The sequence below is a fragment of the Pelophylax lessonae genome (assembly GCF_965119305.1).
Source record: "Pelophylax lessonae genome assembly, chromosome: 12".
NCBI lineage: Eukaryota > Metazoa > Chordata > Amphibia > Anura > Ranidae > Pelophylax > Pelophylax lessonae.
The window spans coordinates 161283476-161304782 of record NC_138779.1 but is presented as its reverse complement, the minus strand read 5'-3'; the positions used below and the strand labels follow the sequence as shown (position 1 = coordinate 161304782).

The window sequence follows — 21307 nt, the reverse complement described above, 5'->3', positions numbered from 1 at the left end:
CGATTCCCTGCTCCGCAGACGCCGTCTTCATCCAAATATCCACTAACTAATGCTGATAAAATAAACAGCTAGCAAAGTAAAGAAAAAAATGACATCTTTTGAAAATAAATCTTAAGAGAAAAAGAGAAAGGCTGAGACTGTAGCCTCAGCACAGGGAAGCCTATCCACTTCTGAAGCTAGGCAGAAGACAAACTGAATTGGGATGGCTATTGCAGGGGGGTATTGGACTAGAAGGACAGCCCCCATAGGTGTGACTATGTAGATTTATTGTTCTTTTACAAGTCTTATGCCTAGAAACTCCTGTGGAGATGAAGTCAATACCCCATAAGTGAAGACTGTGTGAATGGGCGGTGACTGTCGGAGGACGTAAGAGAAACTGACATACGGACCAGCCCGTGTGAAAGGACCCTAAAGGATCACCAAAGTATAGTAAAAACTACTTACTACCTCACAGCTTGTCTTAATTACGCAATTAAGCACTGCTACAACTGTAGAGGGACCTACTGATGAGCAATCATGTGCTGTGCTATGTATAGCACAACCCTTTCACAATATCTATGTGAAGTCCACTGTAATTCTAAAAAATGATAAGGTCCAACACCAATTATATGTAATGCAACACCACCACCAGAAAAATGTTGGCATTCACATTAGGCACACCTTCAATGTTAAATAAAATAACTACTTAAGAGTATGTTACAAACAGCGTATACGCATACATATGAAATTTGCATGTACTGTACACATATATTACATACATAGCACTAAAAACGCAAGCACAAAACACAGTTCTCCATTTAGACCAGAAGAAACAATTTTCGTTCAATTCTTTCACATCTCAACAAACTCAGTAATGACAGACATGGAAACACGGGGAGAATTACTAAAACCGGAGCACTCCGGAATCTGGTGTAGATGTGCAACGTTGTCAATCAGCTTCTAACTTCAGCTTGTTCAAATAAGCTTTGGCAAAAAAGCCTTGAAGCAGTTGGGTTTTCTCTGCAGCTTTAGTAAATAACCCCCACAATGATGAAAAGTGACCTCCTATTGTACTCACGCAGTGCTTGTTGGTGGGTTGTGAATCACAGACTGGCTTGATTGTAATTGATTGCTATTACTAAGTGCAGCATCTGTGGAGTTTTCTGCTACTACAGAGCTGTAACCTGGGAAGAAATTTGGACATTGTTAAGTGGTAATATTTCATTTCCCCCCACTTGGGAGTTGGTTACATTTTTCCCAACTGTATTTTGTGCATGGTTACATTTTTCCCAACTGTATTTTGTGCAGCTAATATGTGCAGAACTCACTCTAGCTGTCCAAAAAAAAAAAAAAAAAAAAAGCTGCTCATTAGGCAAACTGTTTTAACCTTCCAAAAACAAAAGGGCATGACCAGGCTGGGAGTGGATTTAGTGGATGTGCGGTGAAAATGAAAGGAGTTACTGCAAGCCACGGCCCATTAGGATGAATGGATTGGATGACTAAATTGGATTAATGAAAGGAAATGAAAGGAGAAAAAAAAAATGAGCTGCTGCCCAGAGTATCCAGTTTTGTTACACTCCCCACCTCCACTACTGAATAACAAGGTTAAAATAAAAAAGCCTAAAAACATAAAAGGAATGTAGCTATCACATCTAAGAAATAATAGGCTGTAATATAACAAATGCAGAGGGGGGCATTTTGTCTCCACAGCTATCGGGTTTCCCAGCCCGCTATAGAAGCAGCCTACCACCAAGAGGAGTAGTTTTACATGCACATATGTGACATCTTGTGACTATCTTTTAAACCCATTACTGATGGACTGACCATTACTAACAGCTAGTACCAGATGTACAAACCTCCCTTAGCAGATACATTGTAGCGCTGAGTCACACACTCATTTGTGCTTTTTCTCCTTTCTTTTGCTATTGTGTAGGGGTGGGCTCGGGGCATGTTTGAGCTCCCACGTGGCCGATCCTGCCATGAAGCCGACACTGTACACTGCTGAAACAAGCTGACACAGGCATTGAAGCATTTCCCGACCCATGCAGCTACGGATCGGGAAATATCTTCCTGCCTATGAATAGCAGAGTGCAGTGTCGACTTCTTGGCGGGATTGGGCACATGGGAACTCGAACATGCCCGAGCCCATCTCTGCTATTGTGTAATACAATAAATGTTTGTTTTTGTGGTAATACCACTTTAAAGGCCAGTTCACACCACTTGTGATACAAAAAAAAAAAAAAACACCTGATCCTCGGGAACGCACTGCCTTCTGTAGGCATACGCATGTTGCAATAATTCTAAATTGCCCCCCCCCCCCCCCCCCACACACATCTAGCAAACATAGGTGCATTTGCAGCCACCGAAATGCATATTACCATGTAATTTGGTCTGGCACAAGTTTTAAAATAGTGTCAGATTTTGCACATTTGGCAGCCCAGTGAAATTAAAGGGCTGTTAGTGAAGCACACTAATGCACCTTTCATGGTGCGAACTGACACTAAATCAGCCCAACTTGTCTTTTTTTTGGCTTTATTGCTTATAAAAGGAAGAATTTTGGGTAATTGGCGCTGCCTGTATTGAATACTGTGGTGTGTAAATAAATAAATAGATGCACCGTTGTTTGTATATAAGATGTAGTGTACAATAAGTTATCAGTGCAACAAATCGATATACAAAATAAGAATATAAATCAACATATAATAAAATGCAGTGATTAATAAATATCCCCATGATAAAGTGCAATCAAAGTGACAGAGTATATAAAATGAATAAAATTATGTAATTATAATCGAGCAGTGAATGAATATAATATATGGATTAAAACAATAATGGTATAAACAAGATAAAGTGACAGTGGCAAAAAGTGCTAAGAACTTGCACTAAAGATATAGAAAGTGGTCTGAGCGTTCAAAAAAAGAAAGTGACAACAATAGTGCAATAAGGTGCACAAAAAGTGACTAATAAATGTAGTATAGTGCCTGGCTGGGAGAGAGTCCTAATAACCAGTCTTGCAATGGTGATGTAATAAATTAGTCCATAACCGGATAGATGGGAAGTGTATGGGGAAACTGCAGATAACACTTGCAAAAACCGCAGGTACACCCGCGCTGCAGCCAAACCACAGCACAGAGATGTGAAAGCTCTCATAAATTACAAACGTGCCTACAGCTGGAGCTTTATTTAATAGCCTAGCCTAGCCTGCACTGTCAATTGTCCGCAGGCATTTGGTTGATACCGGCAGCTATAAGCACTTTCAACCGGATTTATTTGAATAGCTCTTGACAGCTCTATAATAAATATAAATTGCAATTACAAACAGAGTATACTGGCTGTTGCAAAACAAAATGGGTTAATGTATTAGGGCCTGTTTACACTTAAAATTGTTTTGATCATGCAAATTATATACAGTGGGTACGGAAAGTATTCAGACCCCCTTAAATTTTTCACTCCGTTATATTGCAGCCATTTGCTAAATTCATTTAAGTTCATTCTTCTTCCTCATGAATGTACACATAGCACCCCATACTGACAGAAAAACACAGAATTGTTGACATTGTTGCAGATTTATTAACCACTTGCCTACTGTGCACTTAAACACCCTTCCCATCCAGGCCAATTTTCAGCTTTCAGCGCTCGCACACTTTGAATGACAATTGCGCGGTCATGCTACACTGTACCCATATGAAATTTGTATAATTTTTTTCACACAAACAGAGCTTTCTTTTGGTGGTATTTAATCACCTCTGGGTTTTTTATTTTTTACAAAAAAAAAGAAAAAAGAAAATTTTGAAAAAAAAAAAAAAAAATTCTTATTTTCTGCGAGTAAATTTTTAAAATACATTTTTCTCCCTCACTGATGTGCGCTGATGAGGCTGCACTGATGGGCACTGATAGGCTGCACTGATGGTCACTGATGAGGTGGCACTTATGGGCACTGATGAGGAGGTACTAATATGCGGCACTGATGAGCACTGATAGGTGGCACTGATAGGCGGCACTGCTGGGCACTGAGAGGTGGCACTACTGGGCACTGAGAGGCAGCACTGATGGGCGGCACTGATAGGCGGCACTGGCGGATGGCACTGATGGACACTGACGGGTGGCACTGATGAGCACTGATGGGCGGCACCATCAGTGCCCACACTCAGTGCCCATATTGCTGCCAGTCAGTGCTCATCAGTGCCTAGATGAGCAGGCACTGATGGGCACTGACTGGCAGCACTATGGGCACTGATTGTGGGCACTGATGGGGGAACTGATGGCGGGCACTGTGGGCACTGATGGGGGGGCAATGTGTGTGGTTTTTTTACCTTTAGTAATCAGGGCACTGGTGATCAGTGCCCTGATTACATTCCTGTGTGTCCCCAGCGGCTGTCGGCTCCCCCTCCTTCCTCACACTGCAGTGTCTGCGTGAGGAAGGAGCGCCGGCGATGGGAGATGATCTCATATGTTTACATATGAGATCATCTCTCATTGGACGGCTTGATCACGTGGTGAATGGCCGCTGTGATTGGCCATTCACCACGATCTGTGATCGGCCGTGTCCAAGGGAGCGCGCGGGGGGCGTTTCACTGGAGGCCGTTTAAAAACGGCCTCCCGAAAATTCAAGTCTGCGCTGCAGCCGTATATAGGCTGTAGCGCGGATGGGAGAAAGTTAAAAAAGAAAAACTGAAATATCACATGGTCCTAAGTATTCAGACCCTTTGCTCAGTATTTAGTAGAAGCCCCCTTTTGATCTAATACAGCCAGGAGTCTTTTTGGGAAAGATGCAACAAGTCTTTCACACCTGGATTTGGGGATCCTCTGCCATTCCTCCTTGCACATCCTCTCCAGTTCTGTCAGGTTGGATGGTAAACGTTGGTGGACAGCCATTTTTAGGTCTCTCCAGAGATGCTAAATTGGGTTTAAGTCAGGGCTCTGGCTGGGCCATTCAAGAACAGTCACGGAGTTGTTGTGAAGCCACTCCTTCGTTATTTTAGCTGTGTACTTAGGGTCATTGTCTTGTTGGAAGGTAAACCTTCGGCCCAGTCTGAGGTCCAGAGCACTCTGGAGAAGGTTTTTGTCCAGGATATCCCTGTACTTGGCCGCATTCATCTTTCCCTCGATTGCAACCAGTCGTCCTGTCCCTGCAGCTGAAAAACACCCCCACAGCATGATGCTGCCACCACCATGCTTCACTGTTGGGACTGTATTGGACAGGTGATGAGTAGTGCCTGGTTTTCTCCACACATACCACTTAGAATTAAGGCCAAAAAGTTCTATTTTGGTCTCGTCAGACCAGAGAATCTTATTTCTCACCATCTTGGAGTCCTTCAGGTGTTTTTTAGCAAACTCCATGCGGGCTTTCATGTGTCTTACACTGAGGAGAGGCTTCCGTCGGGCCACTCTGCCATAAAGCCCCGACTGGTGGAGGGCTGCAGTGATGGTTGACTTTCTACAACTTTCTCCCATCTCCTGACTGCATCTCTGGAGCTCAGCCACAGTAATCTTTGGGTTCTTCTTTACCTCTCTCACCAAGGCTCTTCTCCCCCGATAGCTCAGTTTGGCCGGACGGCCAGCTCTAGGAAGGGTTCTGGTCGTCCCAAACATCTTCCATTTGAGGATTATGGAGGCCACTGTGCTCTTAGGAACCTTAAGTGCAGCAGAAATCTTTTTGTAACCTTGGCAGAGATCTGTGCCTTGCCACAATTCTGTCTCTGAGCTCTTCAGGCAGTTCCTTTGACCTCATGATTCTCATTTGCTCTGACATGCATTGTGATCTGGAAGGTCTTATATAGACAGGTGTGTGGCTTTCCTAATCAAGTCCAATCAGTATAATCAAACACAGCTGGACTCAAATGAAGGTGTAGAACCATCTCAAGGATGATCAGAAGAAATGGAAAGCACCTGAGTTAAATATATGAGTGTCACAGCAAAGGGTTCGAATACTTAGGACCATGTGATATTTCAATTTTTCTTTTTTAATAAATCTGCAACAATGTCAACAATTCTGTGTTTTTCTGTCAGTATTGGGTTCAAATACAGGCATATCATCAATGTAAAGTGCTCTTGTGCTCCAATCTTCTTAAAAGTTCTGAAGTGGTCTATATAAATTCATTTTGTGATGTAACACACACCCTTTTGTGTTTCTCCTTACCAGAAACAAAGGACCCCTAGCTTTTCAGTCTTGGGAGTCAAACAGGCTTGATTTAAATAGGACTAGCGGGTCACAAGGAACGGATCAAGAACTCCCCAGTAGCCTCAAAGATGTTCCAGTAATCTTGATCCTGACAACATGAAATTAAAAAAAAGGGGTGTGCATCACATCACGGAATCAATTTATGTGGAACACTAGCACTTTTAGGAAGATTGGAGCACAAGAGCATTTTACATGGATTATATGACTTTATTTGGACTGTTTTATATATACGTTTATCTGATGCTAGTGCGGTTTTATTGCCCTATTCATTTTGGGAAAAATTTGTAGATACAGTGGGTACGGAAAGTATTTAGACCCCCTTAAATTTTTCACTATTTGTTATATTGCAGCCATTTGCTAAAATCATTTAAGTTCATTCTTCTTCCTCATGAATGTACACATAGCACCCCATACTGACAGAAAAACACAGAATTGTTGACATTGTTGCAGATTTATTAAAAAAGAAAAACTGAAATATCACATGGTCCTAAGTATTCAGACCCTTTGCTGTGACACTCATATTTAACTCAGGTGCTTTCCATTTCTTCTGATCATCCTTGAGATGGTTCTACACCTTCATTTGAGTCCAGCTGTGTTTGATTATACTGATTGGACTTGATTAGGAAAGCCACACACCTGTCTATAGAAGACCTTCCAGATCACAATGCATGTCAGAGCAAATGAGAATCATGAGGTCAAAGGAACTGCCTGAAGAGCTCAGAGACAGAATTGTGGCAAGGCACAGATCTGGCCAAGGTTACAAAAAGATTTCTGCTGCACTTAAGGTTCCTAAGAGCACAGTGGCCTCCATAATCCTCAAATGGAAGACGTTTGGGACGACCAGAACCCTTCCTAGAGCTGGCCGTCCGGCCAAACTGAGCTATCGGGGGAGAAGAGCCTTGGTGAGAGAGGCAAAGAAGAACCCAAAGATCACTGTGGCTGAGCTCCAGAGATGCAGTCAGGAGATGGGAGAAAGTTGTAGAAAGTCAACCATCACTGCAGCCCTCCACCAGTCGGGGCTTTATGGCAGAGTGGCCCGACGGAAGCCTCTCCTCAGTGTAAGACACATGAAAGCCCGCATGGAGTTTGCTAAAAAAAAAAAACACCTGAAGGACTCCAAGATGGTGAGAAATAAGATTCTCTGGTCTGATGAGACCAAAATAGAACTTTTTGGCCTTAATTCTAAGCGGTATGTGTGGAGAAAACCAGGCACTGCTCATCACCTGTCCAATACAGTCCCAACAGTGAAGCATGGTGGTGGCAGCATCATGCCGTGGGGGTGTTTTTCAGCTGCAGGGACAGGACGACTGGTTGCAATTGAGGGAAAGATGAATGCGGCCAAGTACAGGGATATCCTGGACAAAAACCTTCTCCAGAGTGCTCTGGACCTCAGACTGGGCCAAAGGTTTACCTTCCAACAAGACAATGACCCTAAGCACACAGCTAAAATAACGAAGGAGTGGCTTCACAACAACTCCGTGACTGTTCTTGAATGGCCCAGCCAGAGCCCTGACTTAAACCCAATTGAGCATCTCTGGAGAGACCTAAAAATGGCTGTCCACCAACGTTTACCATCCAACCTGACAGAACTGGAGAGGATCTGCAAGGAGGAATGGCAGAGGATCCCCAAATCCAGGTGTGAAAGACTTGTTGCATCTTTCCCAAAAAGACTCCTGGCTGTATTAGATCAAAAGGGGGCTTCTACTAAACACTGAGCAAAGGGTCTGAATACTTAGGACCATGTGATATTTCAGTTTTTCTTTTTTAATAAATCTGCAACAATGTCAACAATTCTGTGTTTTTCTGTCAGTATGGGGTGCTATGTGTACATTCATGAGGAAGAAGAATGAACTTAAATGATTTTAGCAAATGGCTGCAATATAACAAAGAGTGAAAAATTTAAGGAGGTCTGAATACTTTCCGTACCCACTGTATGATGAGCTGCCCTTAAAAATAAATGGTACTGCAAGGCACAACAGCATGTTTGGTGTGTTAGTGTGTGTTGTGATACCATCACAGTGATGTGAATAGGCCCCTAGAGATAAAATGCCTTTATGGACATCATCAACTACAATAAATGCATATATCTTAGCAAATGGTGCTGAATGGGTGAGGAACACTCTATATACCCATTGTATTACAAACAGGATGATGGCAGTTCAAAGGTAAAGGCTAAGTTCAATTTTGGAAGATGTTCCATCTGTATTTAGGGTGCAACATGTAACAAGCCCAGCTTGTGCCTCTTACCACCCCCACTGCACCGTGCGGAAAATGGAGGCAATGCCTTACAGACTACAGTGGAAAAAAAATTGGATTTTTGTCTTACCGTAAAATCCTTTTCTCTGATGCTCATTGACGGACACAGCTCCAGAATCTTCTTAACCATTGGGTTATGCTGCCCTCTACAGGAGTAGGACACTAGGCAGGAAAAAGCTTTACCACGCCTATGGGGCAGTCCCAGGGGATATACTCTCACACTGCTATAGGCATTCAGTTTTGTTGCAAGCACTGTCAGAAGAAAAATAACCCAACTTAATAAAGGGATGGGAGCTGTGTCCGTCAGGGAACACCAGAGGAAAGGATTTTACGGTAAGACAAAAATCCAATTTTCTATTTCGTTCATTGACAGACACAACTCCAGAATCTTTTTAACCATTGGGACGTCCCAAAGCAGTGTTAACCGATTGCCGACCGCTTACCCCGTATTTTCTGCGGCAGTGTGGCTCTCCCAGGCAAACCGACGTAAGGCTATGTTGGTCGCTTGGAGGCAGCTAGGGGGCGAGCGCGCTCCCGCCCCTGGTTGTCAGCGGGGAAGCCGATGCAGCGGGCAGGCGGCTCCAATTGCCGCCTGACACCCACGATCATTCCCTGATAGTAATAGTCAACTCTTGTAAACACAGCTGACCGTTCTTCTCCCTGGAATGATCATAGAGCCCCTGTGATCCTTCTATATAGGATCACAGGTCTCTATGGTCATTCTATAAGCCACGCCCGTTAACAGTTAGAAACACGCCCCTAGGTACACATTTAACCCCTTAATCACCCACACTTTTAACCCCTTCCCTGCCAGTGTCATTGCAGTAACAATGCATATTTTTAGCACTGATTACTGTAGTAATGTCACTGCCCCCAAAAGAAAGCTCCATTTGTGGGACAAAAAGGACACCAATTTTATTTAGGTACAGCGTTGCACGACCGTGCAATTGTCCATTAAAGTAACGCAGTGCCGAAAATGCAAAATATGGCCTGGTCATTAAGGGGGAAAATCTTCCGGTCCAGAAGTGGTTAAACATGAGGGGTGGGAAAAACAGCAGAAAAAAAATTCCCAAAAGACTAAACCTAGCCAACCAGGTAACATGGAGCTCAACCAGGAACAACTGGAGCACATCTGAAAGCAATACACCCTTAAAGAGGACCAGATCCTCTCAAACAGGGGCCTGCAATACCTTGCGGCCAAAAGCAGCATCCACAAATGCCAGTATATCCAATTTATAAAATTTCGTGAAAATGTGCACAGACGACCAGGGGGCCACCTTGCAAACCTGTATCACTGATGCCTGATGGCGTAAAGCTCAAAAGGCACTAAGCGCCCATGTAGAAAGTTCCTTAACATGGAACGGAGGAACCTTACCCTTGATGGAATAGTCATACACCACCGTCTGTCTTGTCCATCTGGAAATGTCTGCAGCAGATGTGACCAACCCTTTGCGAGGTCCATCCCCTAGGGACAAACACAGTAAGGCTGATTTCCTAAATTACTCGGTTGCCGCAACGTACACCCTGAGCGCCCGACCCATATCCAGAGAGTGCAAGGCAACACACAAGGTCTTCAAAACCCCTGAATAAAGGTGCAACCTAAAGAATGCGTAGCAAAAGGATGGTAAAAGACGGCCGCAAAAGCCGAAAACCTGGCCCTTGATGGTACCCAAGGTACAAAAAGCCAAACCACTGAAAGGGGATGGGGATGGGGATGGGGATGGGGATGGGGATGGGGATGACCCCCCCCCCCCCCCAGAGACTCGCACCACGCAATGTATGTCTTTCAGATATGATGATAAATCTTACAAGAGGTAGATTTTCTAACCTTTAACAGCTTGGGACTCACCGATTCAGACACCCCCCTATCCATCAGCACCTGGCTTTTAAAAGCCAAGCCATTAATGCCAGCGACTGAAAAGCAGGATGGTAGATTGGCCCTTAGGCCAATAGATCTTCTCTGAGAGGAAGTCTCCAAGGGGCATTGGCGACCAGCCATACCAGACCGGCGAGGCCAGTCTGGAGCCACTAGCATGACCGGATCCCTTCTGACTCGATCCTTTGCAGAAGACTCAGCAGAAGTTTTAGTGGGAGAAAAGCATCTATCAGATGATACTGGCCCTAAGGAGCCACCAGTGTGTCTGTGGCATCGGCCAGAGGATCCAGAGACCTTGCCTCAATTCTATGTACCTTCCTGTTGGGACAAGAGGCCAATAGATCCAAATCGGAAGCTCCTTACCGGAGACACAGCCGAACCTTAGAATTCCAGCTACCTCCCGAGCTGCCAGGACACTTCTTCTGTGCCTTGGTGATTGACATATGCCACGGCCATGGCATTGTCCCATTGAATACTTACCCCTAAAGGCCATTTGTCCAATGAGCCAGACAAATCTTATCCAGTATATTGATCGGTAGTCTTGACTCCTCCTGAGTCCAGACCTGTTGAGCACATCTGTACACAAAATACCTCCCCATCCGGAAAGGCTGGCAACCGTGGAGACCACTGTCCATTACAGGGGAAGGAAGGCTTTGCCCTGTCGAAGCACCAGAGAGCGAAGCCACCATATCTGGGACCCTCTTGTATCCCAGGTCAACAGGATCGAGTTGTTTAGAGACCGTGGATTCTTGTCCCACCTGGCAAGAATCTCTCTTTGCAGAGGTCTCGAGTGGAACCACCTCGAATATAGACCTCATTAGGCACAGCACCCGTTTGTATGTCCTGAAAGATGACCGACTGCTGGACAACAGGAGCCAAATCGCATCCTGCACCTTTTGGAGTTTTTTTCTACTCGAAAAAACACCCTGGCTGAAGCGAAGTCCAGAGTCAGACCCCGATAGTCTAACTTGGTGGATGGAACCAGAGCAGTTCCATCCACGTTTCATGCGCGGCTGCAGTAGAAGAGGAATCATCCTCACTAACAGAGCACTCGAAGTGCGTGGACACACACTCAGTAGGGTCACCAAATACGAAGCTCACCAAGAAACCTAACAATCAGGGTAGACTGACGACTGAAATCCCGCAAGGAAATGCTGGACAAGGGTCCACAAATGGGCCACCTATAAGACCCCACAAAAGAGGACATAACAGAACATAGACCCCCTTAAAGGTTGGCCGGCCACCGTGATGCGGACACGCAGGCAGGGAACCTCCGCTTACACAATAATGGCGGCAAAACTGTCATTAAAATTTAAGTGCCCCCACGGCACCACCCGGTTCAAGGGAGGTGCCAAGCTGACCATGTGGCCCAGCAGGCCGGAAGCTGAGGCCTAAATTTTGTGGGGGCCCAGCTGCAAATAGCACAGATCCTCAGTCCAGCAGATGCCCAAGGGGGGAGTTGGGGGGTTCAGCTAGACCCACGGAGGCCGCTCCCCAACTCGGCTACATGGCCTAGTAGCCTGCAAGCCGCGGCCTAAATTTTGAGCCTGCCCCATCGCCAGGACGCGATCCCCAGGGGATCCGACCACCCAGGGGAAGGTAAATGCCTACACGAGAGGCAGTGGCTTCAGCCGTCCTCACAGGGGCCGCCTCACACAGGTTCTGCCGAGTAGGCTGCAAAGCAGCGTCCTAGATTTTGGGTCAGACCTGGCCGTATGAGGCGCATACCCACGGATGATGAAACACCGGCTCCCTCAGACCAACAATCACCGCAGGGAGCATCCCTAGTCACCAACCCCCAGGATGGCAGGGAACCCTGCTCAACCACCGTTGCGCCCCAGGAAAAACCCGGTCAGCATCAGCAGCTCAACCAGCAGCCAACCCCCCAGAGGAGCATGTGGCAAAGGTAGCTCACAACCGCACCCGGGGAGGTGGGGCCAAAAAACTCAGTGACCGTTTAGAGAGGCCTGGGGGAAGGGAGGGGAACCATATAACTTGTAGGCCAGCCCCCGTCCAGTGGGGCTATGTCGTGGCCGATCTAGCGCGGAGCTGAGGCCTCGCTGGCCAGACTGGGGAGACCTCAAGGATCTAGAATATCCCAGTCTGTCACCTAGTCCAGCCGTTGATTGTAGTTCTCACAGGAACAGAAAATAATGAGGTAAAAATTCCATTAAAAAGGAGAAAATGCTAGGACCAGAGATCCCAGCAAGGAACTAGGTCCCTACTCCTGACTAGGCAGAAGAAAAAACTGAATGCCTATAGCAGAATGTGGGAGTAAATCCCCTAGGACTGCCGCATAGGCGTGTAAAGCTTTTTCCTGCCTAGTGTCCTATTCCTGTAGAGGGCAAGTTAACCCAATGGTTACAAAGATTCTGGAGCTGTGTGTCAAACAAGAGAAATAGTAAATTCACATTGTTTTACCTGCAAAAAGATGTGCATTAATTATTTTGTTGATTTAGGTCTACTGAATCAGATCATGATATTTACAAATCATAACTATTCACTACAATACCTGATTATTAAAGGCAATCAAAAAAGTTACATAATTTCAACAGAGCCATCTCTGTGTTCTAAATATGAGAGTGACAAACCTTTAAAGCTTTAAGTATCTCAACAGTGGACAGAATTTCAAATAAAAAAAAAAAAAAAAAAATGAAAACAAGCAATATTAAGACAAAGCACAATTCTCATACTTACTTGTTGCTCCATTTTGTTTGCTTGTGTTTTGTTGGGCATTGGAAGGCCTAGGCTGGGATGCATTTGAATTAGATGGGATAGGAGCTACTGCCTGTGCATATGGAGTGGGTGTAGCAGACGTGTGTCCGCTGGGAGGGTTGTTTTTGCTGTTGGTGCTGCTGTTACTGCTTGTACCGCTGCTATTAGATACTGTGCCATTGCTGTTTATAGCTGGTCCATTTCCCAGAGAAGACAACATGCTGGAACTACTTCCTAGTTGGTAACTTGGAGTCACTGCAGGGGACTGTGAATGATGGTTGTTATGGGTACTTTTGGATCCGTTCTTTGCTGGTGACTAAAAGAGAAAAAAAATGCTAAACTTAAGGGAAAAATACACAAGTAAAATTTAGGCATAGGACCAAATGCAATGCATAAACTAAAAACAAGAACAGAAAATGTATGGTGTTTTGTGCACAATACATTAGTGCCAAGGCTTGTTAAAGTGTCAGTTTCTCAATTTCTACCTAAATTTCTCTATGTGATCTGTGATAGGTATCCAAAAAGTTTCTAGGCTGTGCCTCTATTTGCTCACATCACTACTCTTGCAGCTCACAAGGTCTACCCAGTAATACAGGCTGAGATAAGAAAGGAGTTCTGTATCAAAACACTGGCTGTGTCAGCTCTCAGGCGCTGACAATATTCTTCAGCAAGCACAAAGTTGAATGTGTATGTACTGTAAACCCAAACTTTTTTTTTTTTTTTTTTTCTGTAGAGTATGTTTGTTACAACCCCTATCAGAATTTTCTTTTGCTGTGTGTCCAATCTAAGACATTTTAACAAAAAAATGTTACTAGCCCTGAAACACAGCAGGCTTCCACAAATAACCGTGAGGACTGGAACACTACCCCCCAGCCTGAAAAACGTCCCTATTGTTAAAGCAGTGCTGGAGATTCACAAAGTTAGGTAATTCCTCACTTGGGTGGCAGGAGATTGGGTAGGTCAAGGAAAGGAACATACTTGCTCCAGGTCTACAAGATGTTTTGTTGGAGTGGTCTTGAATGAATTGATTGAGGCAATGATACAGACTCGCAGGAGGCTACCATGAGGTCTAAACTCATGCAGAAACTCATTGTGGGATATCTCTTTGACCCAGAATCTTGAATGTGGACGTTGAAAGAATTTTATTTTATAGAAGGAGAACCTTTGGTATGTGTCCAGGACCCAAGTATTCCAGGCAAAGAAAGCGGCTGATTCTTTCAAAAACATCCAACCAAAAACCTGGAGCATCTGATTTTTTTGTGGACATTAACTGACAGCTAAAAGGAAGATAAATCCTTCAGGAGAAGGCTGTCTAGATAAGTTTGAACACATTTTTTCAAAGGCTTTTCTTCCTGAATTGGTAATTACAATAGAACTACAGAATGTCTGTTTCATGCAGGAATCTTGAGAATTATGAAATAAATTTTTGACTATGACGCAATTCCTCTGGGCTAATCTATAAAAGGTGAATAGGTTTGTGACCCACAAAATATAAATGTTAAAGAAAAAAATTATAAAAATCAATTCCTCCACAAATAAAGTTGCTAAAGCACACTCTAATATACACAAACTAAACATAGCTATATGCTGGGAAAAAAAAAAAAAAAAGATATATTTTGTTTTAACTTTTGACTATAATGTACAGGTGCGTCTAAAAAAATTTGAATATCATGAAACCGTTAAATAGATTAATTACACACAGAGAGAAATATTTCAAACATTTTTCTTTTAATTTTGATGATTAAGGCTTACAGTCAATGAAAACCCAAAATTCAGTATCTCAGAAAATTTGAATATTGTGAAAAAGTTTACATTAAAAATGGTCTCTCAGTCTGATTCAATAGGTTACACAATCAAGGGGAATACTGCTGACCTGACAGTTGTCCAGAAGACAGTCATTGACACCCTCCAAAAGGAGGGTAAGTCACAAAAGGTAACTGAAAAAGAAGCTAGCTTCAACAAGCATAGTGCTGTATCCAAGCATAATAATGGAAAGTTGTGTGGAAGGAAAAAAGTGTGGTAGAAACAGGTGCACAAGCAACAGGGATAACAACAGCATTGAGAGGACTATGAATCAAAGGCCATTCAAGAATTTGGGGGCGATTCACAAGGACTACAGCTGGTGTCAGTGTTTCATGAGCCACCACACATAGATGTATCCAGGACATGGGCTAAGAGTGTTGCACTTTTTGTGTCAAGCCACTCCTGAACCAGAGACGTCAGAAGCATCTAAGCTGGGCTAAGAAAAAAAAAAAAGGACAGGAATGTTGCTCAGTGGTTCTCTTTTCAGATGCGAGTAATTTTGCATTTTATTTGCAAATCAAGGTTCCAGAGTCTGAAGGAAGAGTGGAGAGGCACAGAACTCAAGTTGCATGAGGTCGAGTGTGAAGTTTCCCCAGTGATGATTTGGGGAGCCATGTCATCTGCTGGTGTTGGTCCACTGCGTTCCATCAAGTCCCAAGTCAGTGCAGTCATCTACCAGGAAATTTTAGAAGCACTTCATGATTTCTTCTGCTGACCAGCCTAATGGAAATGCTGATTCCATTTTCCAGAAGCACTTGGCACGGTTTAAAGGGGCGCTTTTTTTTTTTTCCTTTTTCAACAATTTTTTTTTTTTTTCTTTTTTAGTGTAGTTGTGAGGTGTGAGGCCTTTTTGACCCCAGATCTCACAATAAAGAGGACCTGTCATGCATATTTCTATTACAAGGGATGTTTACATTGATTGTAATAGGAATAAAAATGATCAAAACATTTTTTTTTTAAACTGTGTAAAAATAAAAAAATAATAAATAAAATAAATAGGAAAAAAAAAAAAAATTAAAGCGCCCTGTCCCCGTTTGCTCGCGCGCAGAAGCAAACGCATACTCAAGTCCCGCCCACATATGTAAACAGTGTTCAAACCATACATGTGAGGTATCTCTGCGATCGTTCGAGCGAGAGCAATAATATGAGCCCTAGACCTCCTCTGTAACTCTAAGCTGGTAACCTGCAGAAATTTTTAAAATGTTGCCTATGGGGATTTTTAAGTACCAATGTTTGGCGCCATTCTGTTAGCATGCGCAATTTTGAAGCATAAAATTTTGTGTATCTAATTACTCGGCATAACATTATCTTTCACATTATGGAAAAAAATTGGGCTAAATTTACTGTTTTCTTATTTTTTAGTTAAAAAAAAGTGAATTTTTTTCAAAAAAAATTGCATTTGGAAGACTGCTGCGCAAATATGGTGTGATAAAAATATTGCAACGATCTTTATTTTATTCTCTAGGGTCTCTGCTAAAAAAAAAATATATAATGTGTGGGGGTTCTAAGTAGTTTTCTAGCAAAAAATGATTTTAGCTTGTAAACACCAAGTGTCAAAAATAGGCCCAGTCTTAAAGTGGATAAATGGACAACTTTGTGAAAAGTGCTACTTGGATGTTAGGCCTCTGTATGTGGCTAGGCTGTGTAAAAGTGTTACACATGTGGTATCGCCATACTCAGGAGGAATAGCAGAATGTATTTTGGGGTGCAATTTTTGCTATGTACATGCTATGTGTTAGAAATATTGCATAAATGGACAGCTTTGTGTAAAAAAAAAAAATACGTTTTCATTTTCTTTCCACATTTTCCAAAAACTTGTGGAAAAAAATGACATATTCAAAAGACTCATTATGCCTCAAAAATTATACGTTGGGCTGTTTGCTTTCCAAAATGGGGTAATTTTATGAGGGTTTCCATTGTCCTGGTGCTCCAGGGTCTTCAAAAGTGCGATAGGTTGTCAGGAAATTATATGTGTAATTTGTGCTCCTAGAATGCCGGACGGTGCTACTTGGATGTTAGGCCTCTGTATGTGGCCAGGCTGTGAAAAAGTCTCACATGTGGTATCGCCATACTCAGGAGGAGAAGTAGAATGTGTTTTGGGGTGTAGTTGCAAGTATACATATGCTGTGTGAGAGAAATAACCTGTTAATATGTAAAAAAAAAAAAAAAAAAAAAAAAATTCATTTTGCAAAGAGTTGTGGGAAAAATTACAACTTCAAAAAACTAACCATGCCCCTTATTAAATACCTTGGAATGTCTACTTTCCAAAAAGGGGTCATTTTGGGGGTATTTGTACTTTCCTGACTTTTTAGTGTCTCAAGAAATGAGATAGGCCTTCAGTACATCAGGTGAGATCAAGTGTGATAAATTTTCGATGATTAGCATCATAACTTGTGGACTCTATAACTTTCACAAAGACCAAATAATATATACTTATTTGGGTTATTTTTACCAAAGATAAGTAGCAGTATAAATTTTGGCCAAAATTTGTGAAGAAAAATTACTCATTTGCTAAATTTTATGACAGAAACAAAGAAAAATGCGTTTTTTCACAATATTTTAAGTATTTTTTTATTTATAGCACAAAAAATAAAAAACCCAGTAGTGATTAAATACCATCAAAAGAAAGCTCTATTTGTGTAAAAAAAAAGGACACAAATTTTTTATGGGTGCAGTGTTGCATGACTGAGTAATTGTCATTCAAAGTGTGAGAGCGCTGAAAGCTGAAAATCAGTCTGGGCAGGAAGGGGGTGAAAGTGCACTGTAGGCAAGTGGTTAAAAATCTTTTTTTTTTTTTTTTTTTAATTGGTCTTATGTATTATTCACATTTTTTAGGATACCGAGAATTTGGGGTTTGTAATAGCTGTTAGCCATAATCATCAAAGTTAAAAGAAAATCGCTTAAAATATATCACACACCAGAGAGGCAAAGGGCAATACCTCTAGGGTCCTGGACATAATTTGTTATGCATGTTCCCATCGCCTTCCTCTGTGCCTTCTTTCCGCAGAAGCAGAGATGGTCTTTGACAGGGTCAGTTGGCCTTTCTGGAAGCCTCCTTGCGGCTGGACTCGGGAGCACCCTGGTACAGTGCATCATGGCTCTATCGAAAATATAACCATAGCAAAAACCAATAGGGTCCCATCAGAGCACTTTAGCAATGGGACTTGACTGGGCTGTCCCCTTTCTTATCTACTCTATATTATAGTAATCAAACACCTGGCATTAGCTCTGTGAGCCAATGATTCAATGAAAGGGATTTAAATCAAGGCACACTAACACAGGCTGGCCCTTTTTGCTGGGGACCTCCTACTCTTCCTTACCCAGCGCTCCACCCTCCACCAGTCTGAATATCTTGCAGGAATTTGAGCATTTTGGTAAACTCAGTTACTTTAAAAATAAAAACCTCTGAAATTTTGAATGTTACTCTTTTGTCAGCAATCCATTGAGAGTTCCCCTTTGAATTTAAGCATAATTAGATAATCTATTTGGGGACTAAAATCCCCTCGGACCCTTCTTTCCTTTACCTGATGAACTATGTCAGTATCCTTGCAAACATTTATGATGACCTAACCAGCTGGAAATTCTCCATGTCCTCTTATTTACAGGAAAAAAAGTTGTAAGACAGTTTTCTTGTGGTACAGAGCTCCAGTGGGTCTGAATCGTATATTTATGTCCACCTCTAAAACGTTTTGGAGATGCTCAGGGACAGAGGGCATTTACCTTAATATATAGTGGAGCTACTGTTTGTTGTCACAGTTCTGGCAGGTAGTTTTCATTCCCTGCAAATCGATGTGTATCATAGACATCTATGCCAACCCCAAAACTGTGCTTTTGTCTATGATCCCAGGGCCCATCTACAAAAATAAAAAAGGGTATCCTCCGTCATTGACTTATGGCGGCTAAAGGTGCCATCTCCCGTCACTGAAAAAGTACATCTCCTCCCTTGCTTTTGGAGTGGGCCCAGATCCTCAATGACATAATGGCGATAGAGATGTTGTAGCAGAGGATGGTGCAGACCCAGAAAAAGTTAAAACCGTTTGGACTGGCTGACGGGCCTACAGTGAGGGTGCAGAGTTTTAATTTCTCATAACCTAAAGCTTTCCACTGTTTTGGGATCGTCAATGCTTGTGGGCGCTTCTCTGGGTACGTGTAGTAGTTGGTCTTATAATTCCCCTTCACCACTGCTTGACCATGTCTGGACCCTTCTGGTTATACTTATATTGTGAACGAACATCCCTTTTACCATTTTATCAGTACTGAAGATTTTATGTTTTATTCCTGATATCTATACATTTAAAAGCCTCCTTAGGATTTTTGGGGTCCGAAAGAAGAATGTGCAGTTGAACCGAATGTATGAGTATGGGATTCTTAATTTCCTGTGATGAATAGATAACTGGATTTAGCACTGTATTGCTTTTTTTTATTTGCTTTCCATTTTTCACCTATTTTGTATGGCCTTATGATCTGTACTTTTGTAACCTATTTCTAGAAATTGTTTGATAAAAGTAAAGTGACCAAAAAAAAAAAAAAATACACATTTTTTGCAGGTAAAAAAAAAATTTGATTGTTGACTTACCATAAAATCTATTTCTCTGATGTTCATTGACAGACACAGCTCTTTATCTTCTTGACCATTGGGTTATACTGCCCCCTACAGGAGTAGGACACTAGACAACAAAAAGCTTGCCAACGCCTATGGGGCAGTCCCAGAGGGTATACTCCCACTCTCAGCCATAGGCTCTCAGTTTTGTTACATGCAGTGTCAGAAGAAAGCCAACTCCATAGAGGGGTGGGTGCTGTGTCCGTCAATGCACATCAGAGAAAAGGATTATACGGTAAGTCAAAAAACTGGATTTTTGTATTACCATAGAATCGTTTTCTCTGAGGTTGACTGACGGACACAGCTTTGTGTCTTCAAGACCATTGGGCTTATTATGCTGCTCTCTCTTCAGGAGCAGGACTAGACAGAAACAATTTTGGCTACGCCCCATGAGGCAGTCCCAGGGGGTACACCATCACTTCCTGTTATAGGACTTCAGTTTATAACAAGCAGTGTCAGAAGAATACAAAACTCAACCCAATAGAGGGGCGGGTGCTGTATCCATCAGTGAACTTCAGAGAAAAGGATTTTATGGTAAGAAAAATCCAGTTTGCGCTTTCGTTTACTGAGGGACACAGCACCAAAGGGATGTCCCAATGCAGTGTCAAAAGGAGGGGTGGGAAAAACACAGCAAGAGATACAATTCCCAACAAGGCTAAACATAGCTAACCAGGTAAAACAGGAGCTCAACCAGGAATAACTGGAGTTCAACCTCAGGAAAAAATTACACCCTCAAGAGGCAGGAGCCTCTGCAACCGCAGCCTGCAAAACTTTGCGGCCGAACACCGCATCCGAAGAGGCAAGTACATCCACCTTATAAAATTTTGTGAATGTGTGTACAGACGACCACGTACACCTGAACCACTGACGCCTGATGACGGAAGGCCCAGGAGGCACTAAGCGGCCTTGTAGAATGCTCCTTGACAGGGAAAGGTCCTCCCTTAATAGAATACGCCTGCACCACTGTAAGCCTGATCCACCCGGATATGGTCGCAGCAGATTCGGCCTGCCCCTTATGAGGTCCATCTGTAAGAATAAAGAATCGGATTTCCAAAACTGTTCAGTCACCGCCAGGTACACCTGAATCGCCCTGACCACATCCAAGGAATGTAAAGCAATTTCTTTAGGATGTTTCAGCTTAGGCCATAAGGACGGTAACACAATATCTTCATTTAAATTAAATCTTGAGACAACCTTGTGAAGGAACGCCTGACAGGGTCGCAACAACACTGTCTCTATGAATCACCAGGTAAGGTGACATGACAGGACAATACAGCCAACTCCGACACCCCAAGTGCAGAAGTAATAGCGACTAGAAAGGCCACCTTCTGCGACAGAGTGAGCAGAGGGAGTTCACAAATGTTTTCAAAAGGAGGCTTTTGAAGTACCGACAGTACCAAATTGAGATCCCATGGAGGTAACAGGGAACGCACCAGAGGAACCTGATGGCAAACTCCCTGCACAAAAGTGTGAACCAAGTACTTCACAGCCAACGGCCTTTGTAAAAATATAGCGAAAGCGGAGATTTGGTCCTTGATGGTGCCCAGAGTCAAACGTTGGTCTACACCTAGTTGAAAAAACTCCAACAGGGGACACATGGAAAAGGAACAGGGAGAAACCCCCTGGGACTAACACCGAGTAATGTACGCCCTCCAAACTCTACGATAAACCTTCCTGGAAGATTTCCTAGCTTTTAACAATGTAGGAATCACAGACTCAGACAACCCTCTGTCCCTTCAACACCTGGCTTTCAATAGCCAAGCTGTTAAAACCAGTGACTGTAAAGCAGGATGGAATATTGGTCCCTGAGAGAGAAGATCTTCCTTGACAAACCTCTACAGCTTCCTGTTGAGACAGGAGGCCAACAGGTCCACATCGAGGGTCCCCCACAGAAGGC

The 21307-nt window shown here is 43.1% G+C and overlaps 1 protein-coding gene across 2 annotated transcripts in view; it reads right to left on the bottom strand.

Annotated features, from left to right (window-relative positions):
- CNOT3 (CCR4-NOT transcription complex subunit 3) overlaps positions 1-21307 on the bottom strand; it is an 894807-nt gene that overhangs the window by 314699 nt on the left and 558801 nt on the right. For both annotated transcript variants that reach the window (XM_082273841.1, XM_082273842.1), the window contains exons 11-12: positions 12990-13323; positions 1058-1163 (exon numbers count right to left, since the gene is read on the bottom strand). In XM_082273841.1, coding sequence (XP_082129967.1) covers positions 1058-1163; positions 12990-13323 — 440 coding nt within the window. The remainder of the gene's footprint in view (positions 1-1057; positions 1164-12989; positions 13324-21307) is intronic.